This window comes from Medicago sativa, chromosome 5 (assembly GCF_051527215.1).
Source record: "Medicago sativa cultivar Bolivia chromosome 5, Bolivia_mono, whole genome shotgun sequence".
In the NCBI taxonomy this organism is placed as follows: domain Eukaryota; kingdom Viridiplantae; phylum Streptophyta; class Magnoliopsida; order Fabales; family Fabaceae; genus Medicago; species Medicago sativa.
Window position 1 is genome coordinate 16784925 of NC_140753.1, and position 21856 is coordinate 16806780.

The 21856-nt window shown below is 33.2% G+C and overlaps 1 protein-coding gene, 1 long non-coding RNA gene and 1 pseudogene across 3 annotated transcripts; 2 read left to right on the top strand and 1 right to left on the bottom strand.

Annotated features, from left to right (window-relative positions):
* Positions 1-688: 688 nt before the first annotated feature.
* On the top strand, positions 689-18198 carry LOC146920584 (exocyst complex component EXO70B1-like; annotated as a pseudogene). The gene is made up of 3 exons (XR_015011834.1): positions 689-741; positions 1649-1708; positions 15875-18198. The product of XR_015011834.1 is annotated as an exocyst complex component EXO70B1-like (transcript).
* LOC146920585 (uncharacterized) lies at positions 13084-14045 on the top strand. Its single transcript, XR_015010724.1, has 2 exons — positions 13084-13421; positions 13674-14045. It is a non-coding gene; the product is annotated as an uncharacterized LOC146920585 (long non-coding RNA).
* On the bottom strand, positions 18036-21297 carry LOC146920586 (4-coumarate--CoA ligase-like 6). The gene is made up of 6 exons (XM_085714004.1): positions 19834-21297; positions 19321-19510; positions 18960-19105; positions 18783-18850; positions 18590-18692; positions 18036-18460 (listed from the first exon to the last, which is right to left on the bottom strand). Exons 1-6 carry the CDS (start codon positions 20917-20919, stop codon positions 18347-18349), a joined length of 1707 nt encoding a protein of 568 aa, XP_085570130.1. The 5' UTR covers positions 20920-21297; the 3' UTR covers positions 18036-18346.
* Positions 21298-21856: the final 559 nt, after the last annotated feature.

Sequence of the window (21856 nt, forward strand, 5' to 3'; positions counted from 1 at the left end):
TTTCCTTTTTAGGATTCCTTAACCAGTGCTCCGGGGGCACCGGTTAACAAGACCCAAGAAGAAAAGGTAACTAACTCCAAATCCCTAAACTTCTTATTTCATCACAATCATTTCAAATCGTTTTTTATTTTTCATAACGTGTTGAACAAGATGAACCAATAGTTTGAAGGTAAGTCTCTGATTATCTTTAGTTTTTATTTAATTAATATTAGTTTTTTTATGTAAAAGTGCTAAGTTCAATAATGTCAAGAATTTTGTGCAGCATATCAAATTCAATTCACTAATTCACAACCAAATAGTATTTGTATGCTTGATTCATTGGTCATTAATTAATACTCATTCCGTTTCAAAATGAGTGTCGTTTTAGGTGTTTACACACATATTAAGAAATGCAATGATTAAAAGAAAGTGAATAGTTATTTTACAAATTATCCTTATTAACTATTGGTTAGTTTTAAAAGTAATACTTTGGAAGTAGTGTGCAGAGTATTAATTGAAGGGTACAATTGAAAAGAAAAAGTTATTATTGCATTGGAAACTGAAAGCGACACTCATTTTGAAACAATTTTTTTTGGCTAAAGCGACACTCATTTTGAAACGGAGGGAGTAATTAATTATTAGCATTGGGGAGTGTTGATTTCTTTATTTCATGAGAGATTTTATTAAATAACCAAGTAAGAGAGAGAGCAAAGAAGAGCCAAGAGAGAGCAAAGACAATCTTAACAAAATTATCATAACCAAGTAAGAATCCTACTAGTATTCTTATTGTCATTTTTATTATTAAAGAATCAAAATCATCAATCACATTTTTGTAGAAAACGTAGCATGTAGAGTCCTTAAACTTTTTCTCTCTTACAAACCAATTTATTATTATTATGACCTTAAAGTAGTAATTTTGAAATGTAAATTGAAAGAAAAGATGGGGTTAAGATATCAGTGTTGCTTTGTTAAATTTTACTCCAATTTTCATTTAGATCTAAAATTTATATTTGAATCATTATCTAAGTATTTTGATGAAATTCTATTTTAACGGGCCATATTTTTATGAGTTTAACCATAAGCAAAATTAGCCCCTTGTTCTAGTAATCTTGAATGAGTTAAAATGGTTTATTAGTTAATGATTAATTAGTCGATCAAAATTTTATGGTTAAAGCAAGTATAATTTAACTTTTCTTAAATAACAAGACCTAATATGACAATAGAGTATGCTATTATCTATATGTTTGACTAGATGAATATAACCTTAAGTAAATTTTGAGTTAAAAATATAGTTTTATTTCCAGAAGTATACTTTTTGAACTTAAAAATGATTATTTGAAAGCTTTGTTCTTTTACGTAATGAGTTTTCTTGTTGAATTATTCTTGGTGATTTAGGAATTGATCTTTGGGAAAATTTTATTTGAAAACGTGATTGTTGGAGGTCCACTACTAACTGAGTTGAGTGAAACAAGTTTTATTATCAAATACTTAAAAGATTATCTTACATGTCTTTATCTTTTGGACTTAATTTTAAAGAAGTAGTCGTTGTGAGTATCTAAGTAAAATATTCATATTTTGATGAGAACCCTTAGCCAAACCCTTCATCCTTGAATGTTAAAATGTAAGTTAGTTTTGGCATTAAGAATTAGTGGTGAATTATTTTGTGAAGGTATAGACGTAGTGGAACAAACAAAGCTTCATGGAGATTTTAGGAGTTGCTGTTGCAAAGGTAAGGGCATCATTCCACGCGCTTCCGTACGTGTATGTGTGTATATATTTGTGTTGTGATGATTATCATAGTGTGTTGTTTTGAAATGAATGCTATGAGCTATATATTGGTGATGTGGTAATTATCTTGGTGTTGTTGTTTTGGCATGAATATTATGTGTATCATTTCTGTGGTGTTGTTTTAATATTTGTTTATGGGTGAATTATTAGCGCAGCAATTGGTTTCTTGGTGTGAAAGCAAACTAAAATTTGGGTTTCAATGGAGAAGATGAAGTTGGTTAAGGTGATGATGAGTTTGTTATGATTTTGAGAGAGAGAGAATATTGAAGAAAAATTGTATTCACATTATTATGGAAGAGTTACAAGCATTTATATATATACAATGACTTAGAGATTAAGTCTCTTGTAACTAACTATTAAATCTTTGTAACTAGCTGTTAACACTTTGTAACAAACTAAACAATCTCTGTAACAAAACTGATCTCTTTGTAACAAACTAAACTCTTAAGTGTTTGCTAATCATGATTATGGATTAAAACACACAAACTAATACACCCCTCTTAATCCATAATCCTAACATTCAATGAGACCCAGCTTGTCTCTCAAGCAAGTGAACCTATCAATCTTCAGAGCCTTTGTGAAACCATCTGCCAATTGAGCTTCAGTAGGACAATACTCCACTTCAATCATTCCTTTTGAGACTTGTTCCCTGATGAAGTGGAATCTGGTTTCTATATGCTTGCTTCTGCCATGTGCAATTGGATTCTTTGCCAAATTGATGGCTGACCTGTTGTCAATCTTCAATTTCAGTGGTTTCTTAACTTCACAGTTAAGTTCCTTCATCACATTGTCAAGCCATATTGCTTGACATGCTGCAAATGTACCAGCAATGTACTCAGCTTCACATGAAGAAAGAGCAGTGACTGGTTGCTTCTTAGTGCACCATGAGATTGCAGCACCATTGAACTTGAATAGGTAGCCAGAAGTGCTCTTCCTATCCAATCTATCACCACACCAATCTGAATCAGAGTATCCCTCTAGTTCAGCTTCTCCTTCTTTGTTAACAGTTGGAAATAACAGGCCATACTTTAGTGTACCTTTCACATATCTCAATATCCACTTTGCTGCAGTGAGATGAGACTTTCTTGGATCATTCATGAATCTACTGATGATACTTACTGCAAAGCATATATCTGGCCTGCTATTGCATAAGTATCTCAATGATCCAACTATCTGTTTGAATTCAGTGGACTCTACCCTTTCTTCACTACTGCATTCATCCAGTTTAGCATTTGTTTCAGATGGATTTGATGCAATATTGCAATCAATCATTTGAAACCTTTCAAGCAGTTCTCCAATGTACTTCTGCTGATGCATCACTATGCCTGCTTTGCTAGTTGTGAATTCAAATCCAAGGAAATATGATAGCTTTCCCAAATCTGTCATTTCAAACTCACTCTTCATAGTGTGTTTGAACTTCTCAATCTCACTTTGATTACTTCCAGTCACTAGTAAATCATCTACATATAGGCAGATTATAGTTATGTTCTCATCAGCTAGTTTCTGAACATACATACCATATTCTGCTTTGCATTTCCTGAAGCCAGTTTGAAGTAGGAACTGATCAATCCTCTTGTTCCATGCCCTAGGTGCTTGCTTCAGGCCATAGAGTGCTTTATGTAATTTGTACACCATGTGCTCCTTCCCTTTTACTTCAAATCCTGGTGGTTGTGTAACATACACATCTTCATCCAAAGGTCCATTCAGAAATGCAGATTTTACATCCAAGTGTGATAGTGACCAGTTTTTGCTGCTTGCAAGTGCCACTACCAATCTTATTGTTTCTAATCTAGCAACAGGAGCAAATACTTCATTATAGTCAACACCATATCTCTGTAAGAAACCTCTAGCAACCAATCTGGCTTTGTATTTAGAAACTGACCCATCAGGATTCAGTTTTACCTTGAAAATCCATTTGACATCTATGGTTTTCTTCTTCTCAGGTAACTCAACAAGTTTACAGGTGTTATTCTTCTCAATAGCTTTGATTTCTTCAATCATAGCTTTCTTCCAAACTTCAGTTTGAATTGCTTCTTTGTAGTTTAGAGGTTCTGCATCAGCCAATAATGCAAAGTGAATGAGTTCACCTTCATTATTCACTGCACTATCAGGCAATATCTCACAATCTTCTAGTCTTCTGGGAGCATGCATGTTTCTTTGTGGCCTCATAACTGGTGGTGTGGCTTGATCATCATTAGAATCAACTTCAGAATCAGCTGCAATCTCTATATCATCTTGAGCTACCTCCATGTCTTCATCAGATGCTTCACTCTGATCTGATTCAGTGAAAATATGTGAGTTCACATTCTTTATCTCAGTATTAGTCTCCCATTTCCAGGCTTCATTCTCATCTACTATTACATCCCTGCTAATGTGAACTTTCTTACTTATTGGATCATACAACTTGTATGCTCCAGTTGAATGATAACCAAGCAAGATCATTTTCTCACTTTTATCATCCAACTTGCTTCTCTTTGCATCTGGAATGTGCTTATAGCAGATAGATCCAAACACTTTCAAGTGTTTGACACTTGGTTTTCTTCCACTCCAAGCTTGTTCTGGCACTTTGTTCTTCAACTTCTTAGTTGGACATTTGTTCAAAATGTAAGTAGCTGTACTAACTGCTTCTCCCCAAAACATATGAGGCATATTCTTCTGTTTCAACATACTTCTGGCCATGTCAAGGATTGTTCTATTTCTTCTCTCTGCCAAGCCATTATGTTGAGGAGTATAAGGAGATGTCACTTCATGAGATATACCCTCATTGCTGCAAAATTCTTCAAAACTCTTAGAGGTATACTCTCCACCACCATCTGTTCTTAAAATCTTAATTGATTTTCCACTTTCCTTCTCAGTTAAGACTTTAAATTTCTTGAACACTTCTAAAGCTTCACTCTTTAACTTTATAGTGTATAACCAAAGCATCCTGGTATGCTCATCTACAAAGGTGATAAAGTACTTGCTTCCACCTATTGTAGGAACCTCAAATGGGCCACAAATATCAGAGTGAACAACCTCTAGAGCAGTTTTGGACCTCTTAGGCTTCTCAGACACAAATGGGAGCCTACTTTGCTTGCCCTTCAAGCATGTTTCACAGTTTTTCTTATTTGCATCCAAAACTGGTAAACCAGATACTAAATTCTTAGTGCTTAAGTATGATAAGCTTCTAAAATTTAGATGACCATACCTCATGTGCCATAACCAGTTTACACTTTCATCAGAAGCAGTTGACATACACACATCTTTGGCATTTTGAATGCTGCACAGAAAGGTTCTATTCTTTGTTAACTTTGACTTCAGTATCAGATTTTGTTGCTTATCATATAGATTCAAGGTGTTGCCATGCATAGTGACTGAAAATCCCTTTTCAATCAGTTGCCCAATACTCCATAGGTTGCATTTCATTCCTGGAACCAGTAACACCTTCTCTATCAATGCATTTCTTCCATCCTTCATCTTTATAGCAATGTCACCAATACCTTCTGACTCAAGATTTCTGTTGTCTGCAAGTCTAACATTTGTTTTCCTTAAGGAATCAAAGTTAATCAGCCATTCTCTATGTCCAGTCATATGATTGGAGCACCCTGAGTCAAGGTACCAATCCTCACAAAGTGGATTTCCTTCACATGTAGTAGCCATCAGCAAAACTACTTCAGAATCTGAACCATCTTGTGCCATGTTTGCCTTTTCTTCACCTTTCTGATTTCTCTTTCCATCTTTCTTGTGCCAACATTCATCAGCATAGTGTCCAAACTTATCACAGTTGTAACACTGAATCTTTCTCTTATCAAAATCTTTCCTTTTGTTCTGATTTTGACCAGAAGCTGCACCAGACTTTGAATTTTCACCCTTTTCATCAGGCTTACCCCAATTTCCCTTCTTGGATCTTCCTCTCCCTCTTTGCTTTGAATTCTTGTCACTTCCATCCTTCTTGATGGTTTGTGCTTGCAGAGCTTGTTGGGCACTTCTTTCTGAACTTCTTTCAATCACTAACATCTCATGACCTTCAAGTGATGATTGAAGTTCCTCAATCTTCAGAGTTTTCACATCTTTGGATTCTTGTATGGCAACTACTATGATATCAAATTTAGATGTGAGAGATCTCATTATCTTACCCACAACTTGCTGATCTGAAACTTCTTCTCCACATGCCTTCATCTGGTTCACTACAGATTGCAATTTGGAGATGTAATCATTGATCCTTTGATCTTCTTCCATCAGCATTAACTCATACTTTCTTCTCAATGACTGAAGCTTCACTTTCTTCACATTGTCACTTCCTTCATAGTATTTTGCCAGAATATCCCAAGCCTCTTTGGATCTTGTTATCTTTGAGATCTTCTCAAAGTGATTAGAATCCACATTCTGTTGGATGTAGAACAACGCTTTGCAATCTTTCTTCTTCTGTTCCCTGAACGCAGCTCTTTGAACATCAGTTGCGTTTGCAGCAAGATCTTCATATCCATTCTCAACCAATTCAAGAACATCTTGCGCGCCAAATAGCGACCTCATCAATGCACTCCACCTTTCCCAATTCTTCCCATCAAGAACCAGTATATTTGTACCAAAACCTCCATTGTTGGCCATGATTGCTTCGCACGAAACCTTTGAATCTTCACACTTCACTCGTGTTTCCCAAAAAAATCACCCCTCACAATGTCTCTCGTGTTTCCCAGAATGAAAAACCAGAGCTCTAGATGCCAATTATTAGCGCAGCAATTGGTTTCTTGGTGTGAAAGCAAACTGAAATTTGGGTTTCAATGGAGAAGATGAAGTTGGTTAAGGTGATGATGAGTTTGTTATGATTTTGAGAGAGAGAGAATATTGAAGAAAAATTGTATTCACATTATTATGGAAGAGTTACAAGCATTTATATATATACAATGACTTAGAGATTAAGTCTCTTGTAACTAACTATTAAATCTTTGTAACTAGCTGTTAAAACTTTGTAACAAACTAAACAATCTCTGTAACAAAACTGATCTCTTTGTAACAAACTAAACTCTTAAGTGTTTGCTAATCATGATTATGGATTAAAACACACAAACTAATATGAATAACCTTAAGTAACTAAAATGGTGATTCAAAACTATATCCAAAGGTGGGATATTAGACTTTTGATTTTAGGATATTACCCAACGATGTGGTATTTACGGAGACATTCATGCATTAGATGACTCAGACAAATTCCCAATGGCTGGGCACTGACCATCGAGTTTTAGGAGTTACTACCCAACGGTGGGGTAGTGGCGATTCATATGCATTAGGTGATTCAGAATAATGCCCAATGGTGGGGTACTGAACATTGAAATTTTAGGAGTTATTACCCAATGGTGGGGTATATTGTCCAATGGTGGGACATTTGGCTCCGTTTATAGGTGAAATCCGGATCATGAGCATTTTCATATAGATTGACCAATAGGGATTAACGCATTTTAGTTAGGTTGTAACTTAAGGCGAGGTGTGGTGATTATGGAACTGAGTCATGTGTCTTGTACGATCTATTTATTTATTTGGTTATCTTTTGTGTAAATTTATATCTGCATGCATATTTGAACTATGTTTGTTAGTTGGAGATGACCCTTACTTTTGGACAGATGACCATCAATCCGTCTTTCCTCCTTGGCGGTGACGCCGAGGAGGCAAAGTGATCTAGTAGATGAAGACGCAAGTAAAATGGTGGTGCACATTTGGAGGCTTGATATATTCCGACACTGGTATTAGCCTTGTTAAGAAAACTTTTCACAAGCATCCGGAATTATGACCAACTAGGTTTTGTCTTGGGTAGAAAAAGGCCAAGTGTCTTGTTCATAGGAAAATTATACTTTTGATGTACGACAACTCTGATTTACTATTTTGAAAATTCAAAAAGAAAATTATTTATTGTTTTATTTTACAGATGATGAGTTTCACGTTAATGATATTATCATTTTTTTTTAAAAAAATATTCATCTTTTCACTAAGAATTGTGCTAATTAACGTCCAAAAAATTCGGGTCGTTACAAAGTTGAACTTAAGCTATATGTAGTTCGACTCGTTTGGTTCACAAGTTTACTTAATAATATTTAACAATTTGGAATTTGAAGAGTATTTTGAGGATATTCTCAATTCTAGTTGTAGAATTTTGTTGGTTTTTGTTATATTGGTTTTGACGTGCTTTTGTATTTTTATTTTGGTTTTTATATTTTTGTATTTGTGCCTATCTTTTTTTTTTTGTGAGAGTATCTGTGTCTATCTTTTAAGCACCTTATTTTTGTCAAAAAAAATCTTTTAAGCACCTTATGTTGTGATATATTTTATTTTAATTCAATTTTTGCCATTTTTTTCTATAAAAAATTAAAAGGACAAAGATCTAATTTTTTTTGACAAAAAATATACTTTTGAATTATCTGATTCGCGTCAACGAGTCGAACCTAATGTACTGAGTTGAGTTGGGCATCGATGCCGCGTAGACAAAATTTATTTCGCATTTAAATTTGTTTCAAAATAAATTAATATAAAATATGATATGACGTTGAATGATTGGATGAGAGATATACCAAGTAAACTTCATAGATACCATTTTGTTATTTTTTTATAACATTACTAGTTTTTAAAGTACTGTATGTTCATTGACAAAATTTGTTTTACTGTGTGCTCAAGTTTTTGAAGTTTTGCTATTAGTTTTGGTACAAGGTTTTTGGCAAACATTAATTAGGTTTGACAAAAATTCTTCTTGCTGGTAGAAAATGACAAATTTCTATTTTTCCACTTTTGATTATGGTTGTACTAGGAAGAAATGGGCATGACATTTTGGTAGTAGGTTTGATGTAAGCAGTTGATTCGGTGCATGATGTTATTGATGGTGGACATAAGCGATGCTAGTTTGGTTTTGGAGAAAAATAAGAATTTTTAATAAATTAAATATGTTCAATTTAGGTTGGTAGATATTTCAAAAGAACATTTATACTTGAACACCTTTTATATTTTTGTAGTGATATTTGTACAATCATTTGTGTAACAATTTTTACGACAATCTTCTTTTCTCTCTAATTTTATTGGTAAAAAACAATAAATAAAGAAAATAAGAGAATAAAAAGATAATGCAAGTATGAGAGAGAAAGTTGTTCAAAAATTGTATAAAATGGTGGTACAAATATCATTTTTCTTTATATTTATATATGCATTCAACATATCATTTTCTCTCTATCTTTCTCTTCCTATCAGATCATCAACTTATCATATCTATCGTATGATTCTCTCTTGTATTTTTCTCTTTCAAGAGGTAGATTAAATTTTAGATGTCAAAAAATTATTTTCCATTTTAAAAAGCACAATGGCGGATGCAAACTAACCCAACATGGTCACATGTGAGTTTGTTTGAATTGTTTTATCATCAATTTCAATAATTAAATGATGAAAATCTTGAGATGATTAGAAGAGAAAAAGAGATTGGGAGAAACTGTGTCTTCAACTTATTGCTGGAGATCATCCTTGCTAGAACAATAAATATGTGTAGAGATAAATGGGTGTTCGTGGATTGGTTTTAAGAACAAAAAGTCCTCAAATCCAACAATTAGAATAAAGTTGCGGTATTTTTTCACTTTTGATAATGATGATATTTATTTAAAATCGACTTCAAATTTTAATAGTAGCTCGGATATGAACGTTGCATGTTATATATAAAAAATTACACCTGAATGAAAGGCAAGGAAACAATTAACTGGGTCGCTAACTTTTTTTAATGGTAAAATCAATTTTCTTAAACAACGTTTATAGACTATGAAACATAACATTACAATGTATGCCTTTGAGACATAACATTCATCGGTACCACATAATTTCTGTAACATTCATATGGAGTAATAAGTAATATTGTTTTTTTGTTTTGCCCCAAAGACAATCAAATGAATGTCCATCTTCACACTTTCGTTTTATGAGATGAAGCACACCTTCTCACACATTATTTTCTCATTCACATCCTTGTCATTTTTAATACCCATGTAAAGATGAAGATGAATAAGTGTGTTTTGTAGCTACTTTATGATATTCTCCTTTTTCTTCTTAATTTGTACATTAGCTTTGATTTATCTAATTGCATTGTAAAATAATTTCCCACCTCAGTGTTTGTGATATTGAGCAGCATGATCATTACACCCTCATTTTTCAATTTGTTCCATTAACATAGTTTAATAATAGATAGAAGTATACTTTCTATGATTATTAACAGTTAGTGCCTCCATTTTTTCGTTACATATTGATTCCATTTTTTCTGTTGACATTCATTCTTAGGTTATGTCATCCCTAACCCTATTGTAATCTGATATCTTAGTTACTTTCTAATTTGAGTAGGTTTTCACCAATATTAGATTATGTCATCCCTAAGTATTGTTTTTTCAAGGTTGGTTCGCTTCAGAAGAAATAAATATTTCGCATAGTAAAATTAAAAAGGATTCATAAAATAACTGAATAAAGAACTTAAATTTACTAATCCAACAAATAAAATAAATTTTCATCTTAGAACCCTACCTTAATAGTATTTAGTTACTCATGGTAACTAAAGACAAATTACAAAAGAAATAAAACATACCCTAGAGACTTAGAGTGAGGAGAGACTCATCCCTTGAAGCTCCTAGTGCCTGCATTCCTCTTGAACCGCTTCGTTCTAAATAAAAAATTATGACTAAAAACAATGCTAAGAATAACGTAAGATGGCCCGTTATCAATATCCAAAATTATAAGAAATTTTAAGGATATAAGAAAGTTAAGTACCTTGTGGTTTGTCAAAGAATGATGAGACTAAAACGATCTTTGAATAGCACAGAAAGAGAATATGAAAAAATAAAAATGCAAACATAAGGGGGTGCAATCAAGACCAGTGAATCGTTGGTAGTGGCTCTAGACAGTGATTCGATATTCCTAAGAGAAATTGCAACGAGAAATCATAAACTAGAATTTTGGTTAAGGATTAGGATTCTTCTATAAATTGTAGAAAAGACTCTATTTTTTTTTCCGGTGTTAAAGATTTTAGTTAATGATTAATGCAATTAAGCTTAGAAACTTAGATGTTTAAGGCCTAATATAGAGTAAAAAAAAGTCAATATACAATGTTGTATAAAGTTTATAAAAAATAAATATTGAAACCGAAAAGTATTATATCATATCAATATAGTTTTTTCTTTTAAAGTTTAGGGGGGGACCGTAGCCTTTGTTGGTCCCCCTTCTAGCTCCATCTCTGCTCAAACCTATCAATCAGATCATGGTCTGTCCAAGTCAACCAACACGATCAACCACATTCAATAACAAGACCATCTTAACTCATCCATGATCTAATTCAAGGCAAGTAATCAAGTGAAATTTTATTTTTCTTTCTAAAACCATGTTTGTACATTATTTTTCTTTTATCATTATTTTTCAATCTTATTTCAATCAACTTATGAGTCTTTTTATCAACTAACTTTCCATAACTAATATCTGCATGTACATCCAAATGTTCATGTGAAATAACATCTAGATTTTCACATTTATGTACACACGAGAGACATATTTGTAATAATTGTTGTTTTCCAAGCACTACGTTCATTTTCCATGCACCAGCACTCATAAGCCCACGTCATATTCAAAAAACTATGACAATCCTAACCTTATCGTATGTTTTCAAACTCATTTATAGATGATACATGGTGTGTCAATTGTATTTAATAATTTGGATCTTTTGCTCCCTCCATACATCGATCTTCTTACTCTTTTATCACCCCACTCGTGTCCCATATCGCTGTCCCACCAATGACCAAAGTGTGTGCGCGAGAGAAACAGATTTTTCTTTGTGGGTTGATACAAGAGAGAAAGAGAGTGATTTGTTGTGGAAGAAACATAATAAATTCTGCATGTTTTGCTTAATCTAATGGTGGATGAGGAGTCCTAGGAACACTAACATTTACTCCCTCCGTTTCTTTTTATAAGCAAATTTTACTTTTTAGGTTCATTCAATTAATGATGTATGTGGTTCATATGAACCACATACATCATTAATTGAATGAACCTAAAAAGTAAAATTTGCTTATAAAAAGAAACAGAGGGAGTACACTTTTATTAGGTCAAATCTATATGGTTCTTATACTTTTGGAATGAGTTCAACATAAAGTATCCAAATGGAATGAGCTCAACATAAAGTATCCAAATCTATGTAAATTTCACTCAATATATAAAAAATTAAGTAACGTTGAAAGAGTGTCCAATTCACTCATGAATGATGAATATTGAATGTAAGTGTGGTGTACAATCAAAATTCAAATTGTGAATCATATATCTAATATCTATATTAAGGAGACATGCATTATATTACACAGAGGAATGATATTTTGACATCCAATTTCCAACAACTTTTAGTGACAGCTTTTTTCCTCTCTTTTTATTGAACAATAACAATAGAGAGAGAAAAAGGAAGAAAAAGAATAAAAGTACAATGAGTGTATTTTTTTTTTTTGGTGGTGGCCGGGGTTCGAACCCCAGACCTTGCATATTTTATGCATTGTCCATACCAACAGAGCTAAGCTCACGAGGACAAAGTACAATGAATGAGAGAGAGGGTTGTCACAAAAGTTGTTAAAAAATGGATGTTCAAATATTATTTCTCTATTACATAATCCCTCCGTCCCTTATTGTAGAAACCTATAACAAAAATCATGGAAATTTTAAAAAATTGTTAGAATAATAAATTTCAAGCATGTGTTAGTTTTACATATTGACCCCTATAATTTTTTTGTTGTTGTTAACGTTATCAAGGGAAAAAAGACTATGATAATATAAAATTTTGCTGGGAGATAAGTAAAGTCTGGCCAACAATTGTTTCATCCAGAAATCGAACTCAATTCATTTTCTCCTGAACAATTCGTCGTTTATGGAGCTCATTAATCACTTGAGTACGTTTGTTTGGTTATATATATATTTATTTACCCCTATTATTATTAATATCATAAGAGGGAGAAGATGTATTTATGTTTTTCAATGCTAAATTAAATATTGACATCTATCTTATATCTAATCCTAATGTACAATGCTAACCTAATTGCAAAACCCTAACCTGATGATTTTGGAGGCAACTATTCAAATTTCAAATCTGATTTTCCCAACTATAATGATACTTATAATCCCTGCCATGTCATTGTTGATTACTTAAACATTTAAAGTATCACATATTTCTCATGCACATTTTCAATGACCAAAGTTGCAAACATGTGTGTGTATATTTCCCATACACATTTATATGGACGTGCATCAATGTGTAGGATGCAGTTCCAATACAAAAGAGGCGCCCCATTATCATTATTATATCACACGGCTCAATGCCTACAACAACAACTAATGACATCATTTAATTAGTTCACTGCAAAAATGTTCACCTTTCATTTGTAATTGGTCATCATAAATGCAATATATCTATAAAAAATGCAAGTCTCCAAAACAGTGATACGAGTTGTGCACAATAACTTCAATCATTTTCCATTGCTCCATCTCTCATACTTCTCTATGAGGAAATAATCTGTTCATATTAGTATTGGTGACTATATTAGTTTATCTCCCTTTGTTTCTGAAATGCATAACCTTAGAACTGGTTGTTAAAAAGGCCAACTCAAGGAGCATAAAGGCTGGTCTTTGAATATCTGAACAATGAGGTAATTTAAGCCAATTTTTTTATTTTTATTTTAATATTTTGGGATGAAAATTGAGCCTTTGGTTTTGCTTCAAGGAGTTCTAAGTTTCTAACTAAAATGTGATTTTAAGTGTTCATTTGATAGAAGATTACAGTCAAGTTGAAGCTTTTTCATTGCTGGAGTGTAGGATTCACATTATAGTATATGTTGATATTATTTGTTCTTTGATATACATTCTCTTAATGACTTACATGTTGTAGCTACTCCTTGCAGTTTTCTATATGCATCTCCCCGAAATTGGTGCAAATTTATCTTGGTGGATGAGGCTCGAGAATTGGTTCCTTGCACTTGCAGCGCTCTTAACATTTGGGATATGGCTCAAGTTTAGCAAGCCGACAAGGTTAACATAGGAATATATGGTCAATTTTGGAATTGTAGAAATAACCCTAAATTAGCCGGGACATTACTTTATGGGATACAACATTATAAGAGGTTTTCCATAAAAAAAAAAAAAAAAGAGTATAAGTTACAATATTATATGAATACTTTGTATTTGTAACATATAATTTTAAGTCCTCTTAGTTCATAATTTTTGCATGTATCGAATGCTTATAATACAATATGAATATTTTGTCCTTTTTACAATGATTTTAATGGATAATTCAATGGGTCATAGATAGTAAACAAGAATTGAATCAAAGGCTGGTCTTTATAAATATTTGTTTTGTTGTAGCTCTTCTACCTGTTGAATAATTTAAGGAGACACATGATCTTTCATAAAGAATATGATGACTGTAAACTATGTTCTCGCAATTGCTTCGGTCAATAAAAATAGTATAAAATTTTACTTTTTAAAGATTATTCATGGCTATTTCGATGTGGCTATTTCAAGGATTTTGTTGCAACTAAACTTGATTTAGAGAAGTTTATTTATTTTTTTATCAGTTTTATTCTACAACGATTTTTTATCAATTTGAATCAATTATACAATTTCGCTTTTCAATGGTATAGCAAGCTAAGGTCTGTCCCTCAAAAAAAAAAAAAAAACCAAGGTTTGATTATTTTAAGTGTGAACTATTTTTTTTGAACTATTTTTTTTTAAGTGTGAACTATTAACTTCCAAAGTAATTTAATATAAGTATATGTTTAAGTAAACTTATATTATTTCAATTTAAGAAGTTTGTTTAAAAATACTACTCATAAAAATATTATTATTTTTTGTTTGTCATTGCCCTTCAAAGGCATATTAGGAGAATTTTAATCATAATATTGTATATTTGTTATGTTTTTTCTTTTGTGTTTTTTAAGTGACCCAATATTCTAAATTCGCTTTTCAATGGTATAGCAAGCTAAGGTCTGTCCCTCAAAAAAAAAAAAAAAAACCAAGGTTTGATTATTTTAAGTGTGAACTATTTTTTTTGAACTATTTTTTTTTAAGTGTGAACTATTAACTTCCAAAGTAATTTAATATAAGTATATGTTTAAGTAAACTTATATTATTTCAATTTAAGAAGTTTGTTTAAAAATACTACTCATAAAAATATTATTATTTTTTGTTTGTCATTGCCCTTCAAAGGCATATTAGGAGAATTTTAATCATAATATTGTATATTTGTTATGTTTTTTCTTTTGTGTTTTTTAAGTGACCCAATATTCTAAATTTGTAGGCATAAGAAACTTCGATTATATTTGTACTCAAAATGATGACGTAAAAATTATAAGTTGTAATTGTGTGCTATTAAACTTTGTTTTTGTCTACTATATTTACAATGTAAATGACCCGTGCGGCAGCACGGGTGGAAAGTCTAGTTTTTGTAAAACAAATATTAATGCATACGAAAATTTGTAAAGGTAGTGGTTTGTTAGTTTGTCTTTGGATTCTAAGACTGATATGTTTTTCTTGAGTCAGACAGGGCTTTGAGGTAAAATGAGATTTATAATAAACTGAATGAAAAGTATCCAGTTTTTATGAATAGCAAAATATATTTTAATTTGTGGTCATCACAAGTCACAATCTGTGCAAATAAGACTTGGACAGTTGTCCTTGAAGAGTAGTAGTTAGTAATTGGACCGTATAAAACCCACTTGGGGTCGGCTTAGTGGTTGACTTGGGATCTTGGAGTGTGCTCCTCTCAAGGTCTCAGGTTCGATTCCCTCTGTGCCAATTTCGGTGTACAAGTCCATACAAAGCTTTGCTTTGGTCCCCTCAGATTAGCCGGTTGTTGGATCAGATACGAGTTTTCTTAAAAAAATGGACCATATAAATTATATGTTTAGAATTTGAATCCTGATGATGATAGATAGTAAACTATTTTATATAATCTTATGGCTTTTTACATGAAAGATTGTAAGGTTTATAATAATGAGAAAGATAGACTAGTTTGAATATGTGAATATAGTAGCTCTTAAAGTCAATATTAATGCTAAAATATCTTCACAAGTAGGTACACTAAATTATTGTTGATTTCTAGCAGATACTCCTAAAGTCAAAAACTCATGTTGAAATACACATGGTCACAAAGTAGATACTCTAAAAGTGAAAGCAATTTCTAATCACAACATAGTCTGAAAGAGAGAACATGAAAGAAGCCACTCTCATCCAAATTCAGAGGTGGCTGATGCATAAAAAGGTATGGAGATTTGTTGGATTTGCTTCATCTGTTGTTGGATTGCTTTGTTATGCTCTAAGCTCTTCCTTCAACCATCTATTTGGAAATTGGAATTTGTTGAAGATATTTCTTTACACTGTTTTCAGTTTCATAATTTGTCTAATGCTTTTGTATGCAACAACATGGCAACACTCGACAAGTCTTCGATTCAAAGCTCATTCGGCATTTTTGTTACTGACAATTACTTCTGTCTATTCCTTTTTCTCTGATAAAATTATGAATGGAAAACCAGATGCATATAGTCTTTTTTCATGTGCTGCCTTTGCGATCATGTCACTTAGCTTGTCGAGACAAATTCAGTGTGGATTTGAAGTGGACCTTATGTACTTTTATCTAGGATGTTTAATCGTACAACTCATGAAGATTAGTTTGTTGTTAGGTATTGTTGGAGCCTGTTACAGCTACTGTCTTATCATTATTCGGTCTTCTTTCTCTTCGTTAATTGTTACGCAAGAAACTCAGTGTCTTGGACTCGAAGAACAACGAGTAGTCATTCAAGTTGATTCACAACGAGATGAAAATACTAATGGTGGTAGCAGCATCATGCAACAATTTATGACTTGTATGAATGATCTTAAGCAGAACGATTCAAACGTTAACAAGATGTTTATGGAGAAGGTTAAAGGTAACTATAAATTAGTGGTGACTGATCACAACTTCATAATCGATGCCCTGCCGGATGAAACAATCAATCATCTTAACAAAACCGCGAAATTGATGGTGGATGCTGGGTTTGATAAGGAGTGCTATGACTTGTACATTAGTTTGCGTAAAGAATGGTTGGAAGATTTGTTAATAAATAAATTATTAGGTTTTAGAAAGATGGGATTTCAGGATTACATGATTGGAAGATGGATTAAAGCTTCTAAGGTTGCTCTTAAAATACTATTTCCAAGTGAACGGCGACTCTACAACCGTGTCTTTCCGGAATCAAACTCTGAATCATCTGATCTTTGTTTTTTAGAGGTTTGTGATGGAGCGACGCGTCAACTATTGAATTTTGCAGATTCATTTGTGAATCGAAGTCCTTCAGCGTGGCGTTTGTTTAAAATTCTTGACTTGTTTGAGACGACGTGTGATCTTATTCCCGAATTTGAATCCTTGTTTACTGATTCGTTGGTTAACGAAGCACTGAAATTCAAGAATAGGTTGGGTGAAGTATGTAGAAACATGTTCATGGAACTTGGGAAATTGATATTTCTTACGCCGGATGCAGAGTTAGATTGTTGGGCTGATGGCGGAGTTCATCCTATGACATGCGAAGCCACCAGCTACATCGTTTTGGCTTTCTGGTCAAGGAGGAACTTGGAGAAAATCTTACAAGAATACCCTTTGGTTGTTGCTGATGGAGTAGGAACATCTTTATTCTATTCACAGATAGAGCTTATAATGGAATTTTTTCAGATAAATTTGGAAGCTAAGTCACAAATATACGAGGACCCTGCTTTGCGTTATTTTTTCATGATGAATAATCTAAGTCACATTAAGTACCTACTTGAAACCTTTTGGGATGATGGATTTTGTAAAAACAAGGAGCAATATTGTGAACTCTATTTTAGAAGCTCATGGAATAAGGTGATAGATTTTTTGAAGATTGATATCGACGAGTCAATGACGCCAAATTCTAAAGCAGATTCAATGAAGGACAATCTCAGTTTTTTCAATCAGAAGTTTCGGGAGATATGTGGAATTCAGTCAACATGGCGTGTTTTTGACGAGCAACTAAGGAAACAAATAATAATTTCCTTAGAAAACATGTTGCTGCCGGCATATGAAAACTTCATTGTTAGGTTGCATGATGTTCACGGTAAAAATTCGGACGAGTATATAGAGTATGGAATGTCTGATATTCAAGATCGACTAAACCAGTTGTTTTTGTTAAGAGGATGTTGATTGTGTAAGAGGATCAATTAGGATTCAGTTGGTTAGTTAGTAAAGGTCGATTATCGTTAGAGTTCAAAAGTAATTTCTCTAGTGCACTTATAAGGATCTCTTAATATAATTGATTAGAGGTGTACATGGCACAGTAATTGATAGTTTTTTTTTCTTCTTCTGGGTTTTGGACTCTAATCTCTGCTATAATTCTATTTACAAATAAATAAACAAGATATGTAGAATCGAATTTTTTAGAGACATTGTTCTTTATTCCTTTAATAGAACGAATGATGCATGTATCAAAACAATCATATTCAACCTATTTCATGCCATGATAACCCACTATGCATAGTCTTTGGTGGTTTTTCAGGACCACTCTCTAGATATGTCCAAAAAAATGCCTCAGAGCTTTGAAGTCAAGCAATTCCTGAGTTGCTTTCGGAGGATTTTCCCAGTCGCAGATCTTGGTATCTTGTCTGTGAAGACCACTTTCCGAACCTTCTTGTATGGAGCAACCTGCCAGAAAGAAATAAAGGTTTAATATGTGAAAACCGTTCCAATAGTAATAGACACTATGACATCGATTCTAGTACTAATATCGATTCAAATATCATAGAACTTCATGTCTGTCTCATAGAGAAAAACCTGCTTAGCAACGTAATCGATCACATGCTTTGAAGAAAGTACACTTCCGACTTTCTTGACCACAAATGCCACTGGAATCTCCCCAGCTTCATCAACCTTGCCACTGATATCGAAAATGATGTGATACTCAAGGTCATATTTTAATGTCCAAAGAGGGACTTTAGAAGACAAAATGAAATGTTCATATACTTACGCTGTAACGGCGGCATCAACTATTTCAGGATGCGAAATTAACAAAGCTTCTAAATCAGCAGGAGCAATCTGTAAAAGATCATGTGTCATACATAAGAACAATGCATACATATTTAGTAAAAATAAATTGTATAAGAACATTTTCTTATAGAAGTTTAATAAACAAAAAGTTTGATACCTGAAAGCCCTTGTATTTGATAATGTCTTTCAAACGGCCAGACAAATATAAATATCCATCTTGATCAAAATAAACAATATCTCCAGTATGTAGCCAACCATCTTTATCAATTGTTGACATTGTAGCTTCCTCATTATTCAAGTATCCTACGAAGTATGAAATAAAGGAAAAATTTTGGTTAAGAATTTCAAATGGAATAGCAAAAGAGACAGGCAAAAAAAGGTACAAGTAGGCTAAGGAATAAGACAGAAACAAAAGTTATAGCAACACAGCAGTTGAAATCATTGAATCAATCTCATGCAAATGTAGGTTAAGATTACACACAATAGACAAGACCTTATAAAAATACAGATTTTTTTACCTTTCATAATTGAAGGCCCTCTCAACCAAAGCTCACCGCTGAGGCCTGGGGGCAAAAACTTACCACTTTTCCAATCTACCACTTTTGCCTCCATGTTTGGAGCTAACAACCCTAGTGAGGAATAGTTGTGAAACTTATCAGTATTGAAGCCGCGTGTTCCTACTGCGCCCGACTCAGTCATTCCATAACCCTAAAAAGAAACAATCATACAGCTTCACATCCTTAAAAATCTAGGAAATCAACATTTTTACCATAAACAAGTGAAGTTCAACTATTATGGTCCAGAACATGTTGTGAATATGAATACCATAACGGCGAAGAAATAGTGTTTAGCATCTGCTATTAACAATTATTTTAGTTCACAAGTTCTCTCATAACTAAATGAAACCAGCATTTATTTAGCTCCTAACAGCAATTACAAAGAAAAATAACTCAATCAATTATATAAATGATGTAGCATGACTTGCGTTCTTTAATTAAGGCTAATTTTCTTTTTTCTCCAAGGTTCTTTACCTGTATAAAATCAACATTAGGGAAAGCTTGGACAAAATCATTTATAGCTCCTTTGCTCAAAGGCTCAGCACCGCAAGAGACATGTCTTAAACTCTGCAACTTACTTCTATTACCATCCTTTGCCTTCGCTGTCAATGCCGACAACATCATTGGAACAACATGAAAGTGTGTAACTTTATATTTATCAATCGCCCTAATAGCCTCATCGATGTCATATTTCCTCATTACAACGACTGTAGAACCCAATGACAACAATCCGGTAGCAAAGAGCGATAAACCATATAAATGGAACATCGGCAAAACAGCTAGATACACAGTCTTGGAACTAGAGTATTCATATTGAGAAGCTTCAAATCTCACAAAAAGCTCAACCATAGCAATAAGATTTCTATGAGTTAAAACAACTCCTTTGCTCACACCTGTAGTACCAGAAGAATATAGTATACCAGCAGTGTCTTCTTGTTTAATAACCGGCCTTTGAGGCAAATCAAAGTCACCGTAAATAAGATTCTTCTTTATTGAATAGAATTTACCATAAGTAAGGTTATAAAAACATGAGAAACAATCATGCTTCAAATCCATTTCATTTTCTGGCACAGCAATAACAGGAATGCCTAATGACTCTAACTTCTTGATATTTTCGGGTATAGTAAAAGCAAAGCTCACACCACACTCTTTAACCTGCTTACGAATTTCGCTAACACTACTAAGAGGATTCAATGGTGTAACAACGGCACCTAGATACATAACACTCAATAGTACAATGGGATAGTAAATTGAATTTGGAAGTAATAGCAAAACAACATCACCTTGTGAAACACCCATTTTATGAAGACCAGAAGCCAAGGATTTGACTAAAGTTAACAAATTTGAGTAAGAAATGGAAGTCCCAGATGAGGAATCAATAAGGGCTAAAACCCCGTCATGAGGGTGAGAAAAAATGAAGGAAACAACATCGATAAAAGGGTTGGTCGGAAGGTTCCTAGGAGATTGTAAACTGCTGTAAATTCCAGTTTTTGGTGAATACCAATGAGGGTAAGTGATAGTGCTGTTGGGGAGAGAGAAAAAATTCCAGTTTGCAGCCATTGATTTTTAGAGAAGGAAATGGTACTGCAAAAATTTGAATGAAGTTATGAGTTATGATTTTGTGTGTGAAATGTGAATGCTATAATAAAGAATTAGGCATTGCCTAATTTGGTTTAGAATTGAAATTGTGTGGTTTGAATAACAGGATTCATGTGGAGTTTGGCTTGCTTGAGAGTGAAGGTTTTGTGTTTGTGAACATGATATGAATTAGGAATGTAACAGCTAACCTAAGTCTTGGGACCATTGTGTTTGGAGAATTGTAAAGATAGGGATGGAAATTTCTGCATGCATTTGTGTTATATGCAAATTTGAATATTTGTTTTCGAGTAGGACGAACAGAGAACTTTAAGGTGTTCCTCAACAGGCAATTGACGCCACGTTCAGCAACCACCACTTGCAATAACTTAAATCAACTGATATTTAAAAAAAATATCTTAATATAATCTCTTAATAAAAAAATCGTATTTTGTAAGAGTAGGTTTGATGAACTAAAGAGCATGATGGGAATGAAGGCTCTATCCGACATGAATTAGGCGGTGTATTGTGATATAATTCAATGTTGGTTCGTTAAATAATAGATAGAGTAAGTTTTGACAGTTACTTGCTATTCAAGTAACTAGTTTGTTAAGTTTGTTTTGAAAGTTAGTTGAGCTACTTGCTAGAGAATGTAATTGTAGTGTTGTTGAATAATAAAACCATTTGATTCTTTCACATGGTGTGAGATTATCTTTTTCATATTTTATTCCTTCCAAAATCACCAAGTATTCCAACAAGTTGGCCAGATCGAAGGACAAGATCATCGCCTACTTGATCATGGCCTGCGCAAGTCAACTAGCAGCATCAACACCATCTAATGACAAGACCATCACTAGCTCGATTCAATCACGACTAATTCAACCTCGATCATCAGCTGCAATTTTATTTTTCATTTTTCTTT